This window comes from Dasypus novemcinctus, chromosome 8 (assembly GCF_030445035.2).
Source record: "Dasypus novemcinctus isolate mDasNov1 chromosome 8, mDasNov1.1.hap2, whole genome shotgun sequence".
Classification (NCBI taxonomy): Eukaryota; Metazoa; Chordata; class Mammalia; order Cingulata; family Dasypodidae; genus Dasypus; species Dasypus novemcinctus.
The window spans coordinates 43,547,865-43,560,631 of NC_080680.1; the positions used below are offsets into that span (position 1 = coordinate 43,547,865).

Sequence of the window (12,767 nt, forward strand, 5' to 3'; positions counted from 1 at the left end):
GAAGGGCGGCTTTTCTGCACTGGGCGGCACTCCCATGCAGGATGGCACTCCTGCAAGGGGTGGCATTCCCATGTGGGCTGGCACTCCGTGTGGGCCAGCCTGCCCTCACCAGGAGGCCCTGGGCTGTGAACCCTGGGCCTCCTGTATGGTAGACGGGAGCCCAATTGGTTGAGCCACATCTGTTTCCCAATAACTTAATCTTAATGTATTATGTCATAAAAGTTTACAAAACCACAATATTACTTTTAAACAGAATCCTTTATGATAATCTTTTATAGTTGAGGTTGAAGGTTAGAAAGTACATTTTAATTATCTACAGAATCATTGCAGTGATTTTGGTATCAGGTAGACCAAGATCCTAATCTTGGCTCCCTTCTTTACTAGCTCTGTGAGGTTTACATGTTTAATGTCTCCACGTTTCAGTTTTCCATAAAATGGGACTATACTAACATTTACAGTGTGTGTATATGAGAGAGACAGAGAGAGAGAATTAAATAAGATTGTACACTAAATGCTTAGTTTAACTTATTACCATTTTTATTACTATTCTTTCTTTGTTGGAATATATTCTAATATAGTTTTTACCCAAATGTTGGGGGAGGGAGTTCCAAAAATAGGTTTAAATGGCATATAAGGAAGTGGATATGGCTCAACAGATAGAGCTTCTGCCTACCATATAGGAAGTCCAGGGTTTGATACCCGGGGCCTCCTGGCCCATGTGGCGAGCTGGCCCATGTGGAGTGCTGCCACGTGCAAGGTGTGTCACCCCGCACAGGGGTGCGCCCTGTGCACGAAGTGGCCCCTGCGCAAGGAGTGCTGCCCTGTGCAGTGCAGGAGAGCAGACCACCCAGGAGTGGTGCCACCCACACGGAGAGCTGACACAGCTAGATGAGGCAACAACAACATAAAAAAGAGACACAGAGAAGAGACAATACGAGACACAGTGAACTAGGGAGCTGTGGTGGAGCAAGAGAATGATTGCCTCTCTTCCACTCCAGAAGGTCCCAGGATGGGTTCCCGGAGCCACCTGATAAGAATACAATAGACACAGAAGAACACACAGCGAATGGACACAGAGAGCAGACAATGGGGGCCGGAGTGGGGAGGGGAGAGAAATAAGAAAAAAAAAAGAATATAAATGACATATAATTATTTGTAAGATTAAAATGTTATTAGGCATTTTTAGGGCAGTGAAGTTGTTCTGTATGATACCGCAGTGACAGATACATGACATAAATTTGTCAAAGCCTATAAAACTGTATAGCCCAAAGTATAAACCGTAATGTGAACTGTAGACTTTGGTTAGTAGCAGTGCTTCAATATTGATTTATCAATTGTAACAAATGTACCACAGCAATCTAAATGTTAATAATAGGGGAAATTGGGTGTGTGGGTGTACATGGGGGAATTATATGGAATTTCCTATACTTTTGGTGTAACTTTCTGTAAGTCTAAATTTTCTCTAAAAATAAAGTTTATTATTACTAAAAAAATATTGTTAGGATCCAGGTAAACTCTAAAACCAGGAGCTAATGTAGGTACTGGTAAGAGAATCCTGAATGGATGAAGAAAATGAACTGTCTTTTATTTTTTCTCTTCTGCCTTTATTAGGAGGAAGTACCTGCAGTTATATTTTTGATGATCTGTGAAATACAAATCCCCAGCAATCTTTCAATAGAAACTCTTCGTTTTTAAAGACTAATGAATCTGTGGCCCCCAAACCTGATTTTCAAGAAGGCCTAATTTGCCCTTTCTTTTCTCAAGCAAGCACCGCTCAGGGAGGAAGTGGTTGTGGTTGGCAGGGCTCTCTCTCAATGTTTCGGGTTGGCTGCTCTCTGTGGCCTCGGCACCCAAAGCTGCTATTGCCCACGTGGACTTACCGGCTGGCGTCATCAGCATCTTGGCAAGGCAGGCAAAGGGCCTGGTTGCCTTAGGACAGGATAGAAGTTAGAAAGGAAACTGTTGTCTCAGTACTGCACTCTGGATGGAATTCAGTTTTCCTTGTTCTTATTTTTCTCTTATTCAGAGTGAGCGACATCATTTGACTTTCCTCCTAGAAGTATTATATATATAAGTCTTCATTCCTTGATGTTAGGGAGAGATTATGTAGAAGCTCAGAGGGTTAAGTAACATACAGCACCTGCCTGCGTTAATGCAAAGTTAGCTTTTCTCTGCTTCACATCAGAATATCTGGTTGGGTGTCAGAAATCAGCCATCAGTACCTAGAATATATTTTGCCATGAACTTAAACCTAAGGTTATTGTTTATCATTTAAGACTAAATTTAAGTAATGTATATTCCTATCCCAATCAATTTTATCATCTCGTTTAGACTTCAGGCTCGTATCGCTCATAGGATACAAGAACTGGAAAATCTACCTGGCTCTTTGCCACCAGATTTACGAACCAAAGCAACCGTGGAACTGAAAGCACTTCGGTTACTTAATTTCCAACGTCAGGTAATACCTTTTCCCCAATGAACCTGTGATGTAGGAAATAAATATAATTGTTCCTAGAGTGTGATCCGTGAAGTTCCTTTAATTCTATTCAGGATTGTTATAAAAATATAAAGTTAGTAAAATAGCATGTCTTTTAGACAACAGCATGCAGCTAAAAGTAATGAAGATGAATTGTTATTATACTGCTTTTCTCTTCTGTATATTTGAAATATTTTTCTCATCTACAATAGTTACAAAGTTAAAATTGCGGCTTTTGGTTACTGTGTATGAAAGCTTGGAAATGAATGGGAAAGTTCATGTTTGCTCTTATGACTCCTAAGAAAAATAAGAAAGTGCTACTTTGGAGCTTCTTTGTAAGCACAAATATAAAATATTAGCCGTGACTATGAAAAAAAGTTTAATAAATGTGATAGCTATTCTTTCAGAATGAATAGCTCATCATTTAGACAGGCATGTAAAACTATGTCTTGTAACTGTTGATTATTCATCAAAACCTAAGCTTGGAGGAGATTGACACATTGACTAATAGTTCAGTGAATTAGTCCCTGTTGTTTTTGTTATGGTTCCTAATAGTTACTTATTAATAAAGTTGGTTTAATGATGTTATCATTTCTAAATTAGTAGGAGACTAGTGGAATGAAATAGAGCTAATTTCCACTTTGGTGAGTTTTGGCTTGTGGACCCAAAAGGAGTGGGTCTCCTATTCCACAGACTGCTTCACTATGCCAAATGGAATAATGAGCATTTCATTCCCGGTCAGATGGGTTGTTTTGTTAAGGTCCTGGAGCATGCATAGTAAATTATAAATGAATGACAGTAGTTTGGAAGTATTGAATTGCACGACTTGGTCTGTTGGAGGATGTGACTGAAATCACAAGGCTAGGCTCACTTGCTATGGTCATTTGAACTTTGGTGTACAATTTTCCTTACTGGTTATAATATCACAAGAGGACATCAGTGGTGGTTCTGTGCCACTTGGCTATGGGTTTGTGAGAGTAGATTTAAACTTAAATGGGGAAAAAAATTCCCTGAGTTTTGTTTACTTCTTTCTTAAAGATGACGTCACAATACACATTAATTAATAAAGTGCTTGATAAAAATTTGTTAAATGAATATTAACCAGATATACTTTCAGGAATATGATTATATTCAAATTAGCTTCACTATACTGAACTCTTATTGGTCTCCGATTTTTAAATATTATTGGAAAATCTGTTTTCTATGAAATTTCCCGATTAAATTCATTGCTGTTGATGCTGATTTCAGATTCAAATGAACTATTGTTGTAATGTATAAACCCCATCCCTGTAACCCCTACCGCAACATAGCATAAACTATGGGTATTATATTTATGATAATAAAAAATAAGTCCATGATATAATGTACAATTCAAATATCTTGTAAAGAATATCATTGTTAGGAATGGAAGGAAGCCACAACTGGTACCTACCATCCTTTATATGAGACTCTGAATTAACATTGTTTGAATACGTGCTGCTACCAGATGACAGGAATGGAAAGTAACTCTTTTATTCTTTTTGCAGAACATCATTAAAGTTAATCCTTAAGTACAAAGAGACTGTTAGTATGGTATTTAAAATGAAGTAAAAATAAAATTGGCCTATTAACTAATTAACATTATTAGAATAATGAAGTAGAATGAATTAATTTAGTCAAAGCCAGGACAACATTTACTTACTCTATTTTTACTATGACAGAATTGCTTTTTATCTGAATTATTTGGAAAGAAAACATGTACCATCCTTGAAAACACCATGAGCTTTTGGCATGATTTCATTCCTTCATTCATTAAAAGCCCAACTGTGATTGAGAACCTTGTGGGGGGTCCCCATTCTACTCCATTAAATTGAAACGAGAGGGGGCCATGGCTCGGAAATCTTTCTTGTGCTTGGGGAGGCCTCTGACTGTCTCCTCCTCACAGCTGCGACAGGAGGTGGTGGCCTGCATGCGCCGGGACACCACCCTCGAGACTGCGCTCAACTCTAAGGCTTACAAACGGAGCAAGCGCCAGACTCTGAGGGAAGCCCGCATGACGGAGAAACTGGAGAAGCAGCAGAAGATTGAGCAGGAGAGGAAACGCCGGCAGAAGCACCAGGTACCAGGACCCTGTCTTAGTGTCCGAGGGCTGCCGTAACAAATCTACCGCAAACTGGGTGGCTTAAAACAACAGAAATTTATTCCCTCACAGTTCTGAAGGCTGGACGTTCAAAGTCAAGCTGCCTGCAGAGTTGGTTTCTTCTAGAGCAGAGGTTCTTAACCAAGGGGTCCACGGAAAGATTTCAGCAGGTCCATGAACTTGAATTGAAAAAAAATCAACTTGTCTTTATTTTCTCTGGTCACTAACTGAAATCTTGCATTTCCTTCGCGTCACTGTATTGCATACATACTGAATGTATGCAGTAAATTACAGTAGTGTTCATCTCATATCACAGTCAGTTGTTGCATTTCTCAGAAAATCACTCATGTTCATCCACACTTCAAAATTGAGGTAGTTGTTAGTCCCAATGCCAACTGAGTGTCATAAAACTATCTGCTGCTACATTCTGAGAAGGTGTCCATGGTTTTCACCTGACTGGCAAAAAGGTCTGTGGAACAAAAAGGATTAAGAGCCCCTGCTCTAGAGTCCCTGAGGGAGAAACCTTCTTTTGCCTGTCTCCTGGCTTCTGTAGGTTGCCCGCAATCCTTGGCCTCCTGTGGCTTGTAGCTGTATCACTCCACTCTCTGCCTGCATCATCTCATGGCGTTCTTCACTATTCCTCTGTGCATCTTCAAATCTTCCTCTCCTTTTTCTTATCAAGATACCAGTCATTAGATTTAGGGCCCACTCTAAGCCCTCGCTAATTTCATCTCAAGATCTTTAACTAATTAAATCTACAGAGACCCCATTTCAAGATAAGGGCACATTCCACCTTTTCAGATGGACGTAAATTTGGGGAGGGGGAGCCACTATTCAACCCATTACAGACCCCATGCTCTTCTTAACCTCATCTGAACAGAGATGGCTTATTAAGTAATTGAATGGAGTCGTAACTACTAAAAAATGGACCATTGAGAGTGGTGGGGAGATCACAAAACAGAAAGCTTCTCTAGAAGTTGCATAGTCTGACCACACTCTTTTATAGAGGTGGACACTTAGACCAAGACAGATGTGTGAGGGACCTGCCCAGGGCCACACAGTTGGTCAGTAGCCAGATGAGGTGTGAGACCAGCTTCCGTGAATGCCAGGCAGGTGTCATGTTTACAACTCATGGTGTCTTGGTTTGCCAGGTACTGTGACAAATACCACACATAGGTTGACTTAACGTCAGGAATTAATTGGCTCATGGTTTCAGAAGCTCAAAGTCCAAACTCCAGGCATCAGCGAGGCCATGCTGTCTCCCCAGAATCTGTAGTGTCGTGGTGCTGGCTTGCCACAGCCCTTGGGGTTCCTCAGCCTGCATCTCCCTGCCTCCCATTGCATGGTGACCTCTCTCTCCTTACATCTGCTCTTCTGGTTTCCTCTGACTTCCGGCTTCTGACTCCTCCCTGTGATTTTGTCTGTTGCTGGCTTCTGCTTTCATTCCTTTTTAACGTGTCCAGTAATACGATTAAGATCCACCTTTTTTTCAGTTGGCCACATCTTTACTAAACATAACATCTTCAAAAGGTCCTGTTTACAATGGGTTCCCACCCACAGGGATACCAATTAAGAACGTGTGTTTGTTGGGATGTATAATTCAACCTACCACACATGGGAACTTGCTGACTGCTTGGCATGGGCGGGTTTCTTAGTGCAAAACCCTGGGGAAAGGGAATTTGGAGAAGAAAAGAAGAGAGCAAAATGTTATTTTTATAACAGGTATAAATATAGTATCTTGGGTTCTTTATAGAGCCCAGTTAGAGATTTCACAGGGGCAAATATTTAAAAAACATTCTTTTCTAGAAGTATGGAGATATTTTGATGTAGGATTTGATTTTGTATCATGATCCTATAAATTTCACATTTGTTTTTCTGTCCCTAATTTAGTGCTCAGCTTAGTTTTGTAAAAAATGTTGGCTTTTATTGTAAATAGGGTACTCATTTCCCTCTTTATTTAAAGAGAAGATGTAGATTATGCACCTTTTAGCTTTGTGTAAACTTATTTCAAGTCATGATTGAATTAACGAAAGCATATTGAAGTTAAGACAGAAGAAACATTCCTTTTTTTTTTCTAGAAGATATTCTAACTATTTTTTAAATAAAATTATTTGGAAGATTTTTAAACAGGATCGAAAATCCCATTTACAGCATGAGGGTTCTTAAGAGTGACACGTCATTTTTAGTAATAAACTCGTGTAACAATGGAAATATTTCCAGACATCCATCTTCAAAATACACTCACTATTATTATGACCATTTTCAAAAGCAGTTTCCTTGCTTGTTAAAACATCTTTAGGGGAGTGGATGTGGCCCAAATGGTTGGGTACCTGCTTTCCATGTATGAGGTCCTGGGTTTGATCTCTGGTACTTCCTAAGAACAAAACAAACAAACAAAAACTCTCTTGGGGAGTATATATGAGGTCCTGGGTTCAGTCCCTGGTACCTCCAAAAAAAAGAAACGTTCCTTTTATAACTTGATTGTCTCTGGAAACAGTGATTTGCTTTACATGTTATTATTGCTATTATTTAGATTTCTCTCAATCTTCCTATTTTCATATGGCCACACCCTCGAGGCTGAGAAGGCTGAAAACAAAACAAACTTTAAGAGGTTATCTTTCCTATGACTCCAAAACTTATACCTCAGCTATAGAGACACATTAGGGCACCTGTCCCAAAACAGATTCTAGTTTTTCATTTTTGTTAAATACAGACTAAGAGTTTTCCTGGACTGCATTGGAACTTCATAGGACATTTGGAAATGGATTTTAAGTATCTTTATTCACACCTTTGTATCCTTTTAGGAATACCTGAACAGTATTTTGCAACATGCAAAAGATTTTAAGGAGTACCATCGGTCTGTGGCAGGGAAGATCCAGAAGCTTTCCAAAGCTGTGGCAACTTGGCATGCCAACACTGAAAGAGAGCAGAAGAAGGAGACAGAGAGGATCGAAAAGGAGAGAATGCGGAGGCTGATGGTAAGGGACCTCCCCCTCCCCCACTGGAACCCGGAAAGATGCTCACGTCACATCCATTTTGTGCTGAGAAGGTTAAACATGGGTGTCGTGGAAGGAGAATGTGAAGGTGCTTATCAAAAAATTTTAAGAAGTTTCTTTGAACTTAAGGAGCATGGAGTAAAACATCTTCTCTTCCCTAAACACTGAATGTCCCAATTCTAGGGCATAACTGATGAGTACAGTATTTCTGTGCCTTAAGGTGGCATTTCTATTCAGATTATAGCTTCTCACATAAAGCAAGGTACAGTATTTCTCATAACCAGACATGGAAGAATGGGAATATAGTGCTTTTTAAAATATCACCTCTTTTGAGAACAAGTGTCATTTCAAAGGAGTAACTCATTAAGTTGTATTTTTGAAACTAAAAAGGTCTTTTTTTTTTTGCAGCCTCTTGTATTTATTTATTTATTTTTAATGGCAGAAACTGTCTATCCTCCAGTAGATTAAACAGTGATTTTTTAAAAAATTAATTTTGAAATGTCGCTTTTTTGCTAATAGCTGTATTATTGTCAAAGGCCATTCATGGATCGTTGCTTCTGCACTGTGTTCTCTTTTAATGAACACTAAAACACAGAAGGGATTGGTTTACATCATTAGCCTAAGTGTTTGGTCTTATTGACCATGTTCTTTGTGATGGAACCTCAGAGCACACCTGGTTTTAGAAAAGTGTGTGTGATCTATCTTGATAAGGGACCTCCTGGGATATAATGGGATATAATGTCTGAAGGGATAATGATAAGGTCCTTAGCCTCTGTCCATAATTATGACCTTGGAAAATTCTCAGTGATACTGTCTTCCTTGCTAGTATGCATTTTGTTTTCATTAGTTTTTAATTCCAGAGAGTAAAAACTATATCTTAAAAGACTCTGTGTCCAGGTACCACTAAATCTTACCATCTTATCCTGTCTTTCTCTTCTTTTTTGGGAGGGAGGGGACAGTGCAAGAGATTTCTAAATAGCTAGTGTGACCATTTTATAGTAATTTGAGCAGTAAGCAGTCACATTTGTCTGATTCAACTGAAGTGAAACTGTATTAGAACTTCAGAAACAGATTGGTTTGACACTAATGATTAGGTATTTGCAAATCATTAATTTTTGCAATTAAATGATGGAATATACAGATAACAGAGAAACTGAAGTTTTTTTTTATCACTCTTTCTTCAAGTGAGATCAACCATAACCAAAAGTAATTAGAGTTATAATAGCATTTGAGGCTCATGCTCATCCATGGGGCAGATAACGGCTAGACTGAGTGATGAAATTGCTGTCACTTGGGCAGATGCGAGAGTGACACCCTGGACTGAAGATCCTAAGCTTTTCTGTAATGGAGTTGCCTCTTGAAGATTTTGCAGCATGCTTCTTTTATCCTGGTGTCACATGAGAAGAATATTTTGGGCGTCCTTTTATTGGGACGTATACAAAAATTTCTCTTGGAATGGTTCAGAGTCCGTCCATGTTTTTATGTCATTTAACCTCATAATGTTGCTGAATGTGAGGAGGAGGTGGGAATTACTGTATCTGTTTCATTGCTGAGCAAGAGCAGACCTCTCATGCTGAATGACTGCCTCCAGTCACTGAGGCTCATCATTCAGTCCAGGTTGGTGAAAAATATCTCCCAAATTTGAGCTGTCATATCAACTACAACATTTGTGGTGCCAAAAATGTTGCTTTTAACTACAAAAAGTTATTTGTTAAAAGCTTGTTTGATTCCTTGAGAAGGTTACTTATCGAAATATTTATGAATGAAAGGATATTATGTCTAGAATTTACTTCAAGATAATCCAGTTTGGGGCTGGGGGAGAATATGGAGGGCAGAAGGTAGCAGTGGAACAGGAGTGACCATCATTGGATTTTTGTTGTTTGGTGTTGATTATACGAAGGCTCACTAAACTAATCTCCCTACTTTTGATTGTAGTAGAAATTTTCCAGAATATAAAGTTAAAAATAAACTTCAGTTGGTGAATTGTCAAATCTAAACATTTTTTTTTTTTGCATGCATTTCAAAAACATAGAAGAAAAAAGCCCTGCCTCAAAGTGCTTGATCACACCACACATCCTTGCAGTTGGCACTAGAGTGGGGCTATGCATCCTCACTTTGTTGGGAATCCCATTCTCCTGGAACTAAGGTGTCACCCTTCTCTGCCTGCTCCCCAAGTCCCAGACTATGGGGGACTTGTGAAACCTGGCTCAGTGTTTTTCTACATTCCCCACCAAAGTTCAGGCTGTCAAAGGCAGGGATGACTGGAAAATGGAGTTGCCTACCAACTTTCCTTATGCCCTTCCCATGCTCTTTTTTCCTTATTAGGCTGAAGATGAAGAGGGCTATAGAAAACTGATTGATCAAAAGAAAGACAGGCGCTTAGCTTACCTTTTGCAGCAGACTGATGAGTATGTGGCCAACCTGACCAACCTGGTTTGGGAGCACAAACAAGCCCAAGCAGCCAAAGAGAAGAAGAAGAGGAGGAGGAGAAAGAAGGTGAGGTGCTCCCGTGGCTGCTGCTGGGTCACAGGTGTATTGGCAGGGTGTATCAAGGCATGTGTTATACCTGAATAGGTACTGCTTGTTATACTCATGGAAGGTTCAGATCAGGGCTTCTTAACCTTTTTTTGTTCCACAGACCCCTTTGCCAGTCAGGTGAAAACTTGGACCTCTTCTCAGAATGTAGCAGCAGATAGTTTTAGGATACTCAACTAGTGTTGGGTCTAACAACTACCGTAATTTCAAAGTGTGGATGAGCGTCAAGATATGCCGCAACTGTAATATGATATGAAATGAATACTACTGTAATTTATTGCATATATTTGTAAGTGAAGGAAATGCTAGATTTCAGCTAGAGGTCAGAGAAAATAAAGCTAATAAGTTGATTTTATTCAATTCAAGCTCTTGGACTCCCTGAAATCATGGACCCCTTGTGAGTCTGTGGACCCCTTGTTAAGAACCCTTGGCTTAGATGATTGAATTGCAACAATTAGATAGGCCTAGCATGAAAAAGTTGATTAGGTATATTAGACCACATACTGGAGAGGAGGGCATAATGGGTAGGATGTATTCAACTTAAAAGAGTCAGTCCTTACTTCCATTGTTTGGTACCATGTTTAAAAAGAAAACATCTTGTGAAGTAATGGGAAACATAGGAAATGTAAACACATACCAGACACACGCATGTATGCATGTGTGCATGCGCACACACTCAGTCAACAGGAAATGGAAAAGATGGATCTAATAAGTGCTTGCTTAAATTTAATGCCAGTGAGGCCAGGAAATGCTGCGTTGAGAAAATGGAGTGAAAATTAAGAAGAAGGTGCAGTAGACAGCTTGAAAAAGGCTGGAAGAAGATGTAAGAGATAGCTTTGGGATACTTTTTGAGCACCTTACAACCTGGTTATTTGGACATATGGCTACGCCAAAATAGTTCACCCAGGTCTGCTGCCCTGGTGTTGCAGCAAGGTATGTCATATGCAGATAAGTAGTTAGCAAAAAATAGTTTTCTGTAAAATCGATACTAATTATCATGAAAAGTGAAGGGTAGGACTTAGAATCTCTGCTATGAAGATATTATATTTCAATTTTGAGTAATCTGATGAGTGAAACTGTTGAACATAGTTCATCTCTGAAACTAAGTATTCTGTTTATCTTGTTTTTGGTTGATAATTTTGTTTACATGATAATTTCTGATAGGGCTATAATCAATTGAGGGTTTGTAGCATTTAATAATTTATTCTCTACATTGAATAATTGAACAAAATGTTTTTCAAAAAATAATTAATTTCATGGCTCCCGAATTCTTATCCCAGTTTCATAATTAAGGAGGAGGAATAAATGACTGAGAAGGCACCTTTTTCCACCTGATTTCTTTAGTGTAAGATAGCTCACTCCATTGTGAAGATGAACAGGGAATGACTCAGGACTTGAATTTAGACATTTAGTTGGTGAGGAGTACCTCATTTTCTTGTCAGTGTGGTATTATAGACTTTGAAACATTCCAGCTCCCAATTTCTGACTTAAAAGACATTTTCAGGGTTAGTGAAGAGCACATAGGCAAACAGATACAATTCTATAATATTCCATAAGTGGATCCAATTAAATGACAGTTTCAGAGATTGTTGCAGAAATTTAAAAGGTCACTGTTAGGGTTTTGTGTACTAGAAGTCATATTCTACATTTCTGTGTGACTAAAAGTTTAATGGCTCTGATTTGAGCTTCTGACTTGCAATTAATAGATTTCTGTCATAGATATTAGATAGTTGTATCATCATAGGCAAAGAAGGATAGAGAGTTGAGTGTTAATGATTATGATTATATTTTTAATCTGTTCCTCTCTACAGAGCAGAGACCTGTCACAATAGTTTTCATGGTATAGTCTGCTGTACATGATCTATAGGATGACTCTTCCAAACTCTTGCCTGCAGGCTGGCAAATAATGTTTATTTTTTCCATTCCATGCATTTACTCAACAAATAATAACTGAACACTTACTAGGTGCTAGGCATTGTGTTAGACCATGGGGAGGGGCAGAAAGTGGGGGAGAGAAAGAGAAAGAGGAAGAGAGAATTACACTAATCAAATATGCACTAAATATATAATTATAAACTGTGATGAATGCTATGAAGGGAAATTAGGAGTCAAATTGGGAGTGAGGTCTGCTTTCCTGGCAAATGAATAAGTAGTCGGTACCAAAGCAACGACAGTCTGCCTTGTGGATATCTCTGAGCATCTGCTGATGCTCTTACATGACTGAATGTGCAGAATTATTACTTTAGGATCAGCCTTCTACTTTGTCCCTTTCATGCTCTAAGGATCCCTCACATCTGTACAGTTCCTTTCCTCAGGAGGACTGAGGAGGAAGCTATATTTCCTTCCTGGACCATCTTGCTCGAAGAAGTGGGATAAAAGAGGAAAAAAGAAACTGGGTTCCTTCCTAATCCTTCCTGGAGCCTGTCTCTTTCATAGGGCTTCAAGATTTAGTTTAAAGTGAATTTACCTGATTCCAGATGCACCTTTATTCAAGTGCAAAGAAAATGGATGTTTTCAGAAGCTTATTATTTGATAGTTTGGATTATCTGTAGTTCTTCTCCCCTTCCTTAGAGTAGAAGAAAACTTCTGTGTCTGTAAACTTCAGCATTCTCTGCTGTCCCTTTCAGCATTTTCCCACAGG

The 12,767-nt window shown here is 39.1% G+C and overlaps 1 protein-coding gene across 8 annotated transcripts in view; it reads left to right on the forward strand.

Annotated features, from left to right (window-relative positions):
* Positions 1-12,767, forward strand: part of SMARCA2 (SWI/SNF related BAF chromatin remodeling complex subunit ATPase 2) — a 195,160-nt gene that overhangs the window by 45,291 nt on the left and 137,102 nt on the right. For all 8 annotated transcript variants that reach the window (XM_058301759.2, XM_058301765.2, XM_023588455.3 and 5 more), the window contains exons 6-9: positions 2,332-2,458; positions 4,401-4,574; positions 7,400-7,573; positions 9,917-10,087. In XM_058301759.2, coding sequence (XP_058157742.1) covers positions 2,332-2,458; positions 4,401-4,574; positions 7,400-7,573; positions 9,917-10,087 — 646 coding nt within the window. The remainder of the gene's footprint in view (positions 1-2,331; positions 2,459-4,400; positions 4,575-7,399; positions 7,574-9,916; positions 10,088-12,767) is intronic.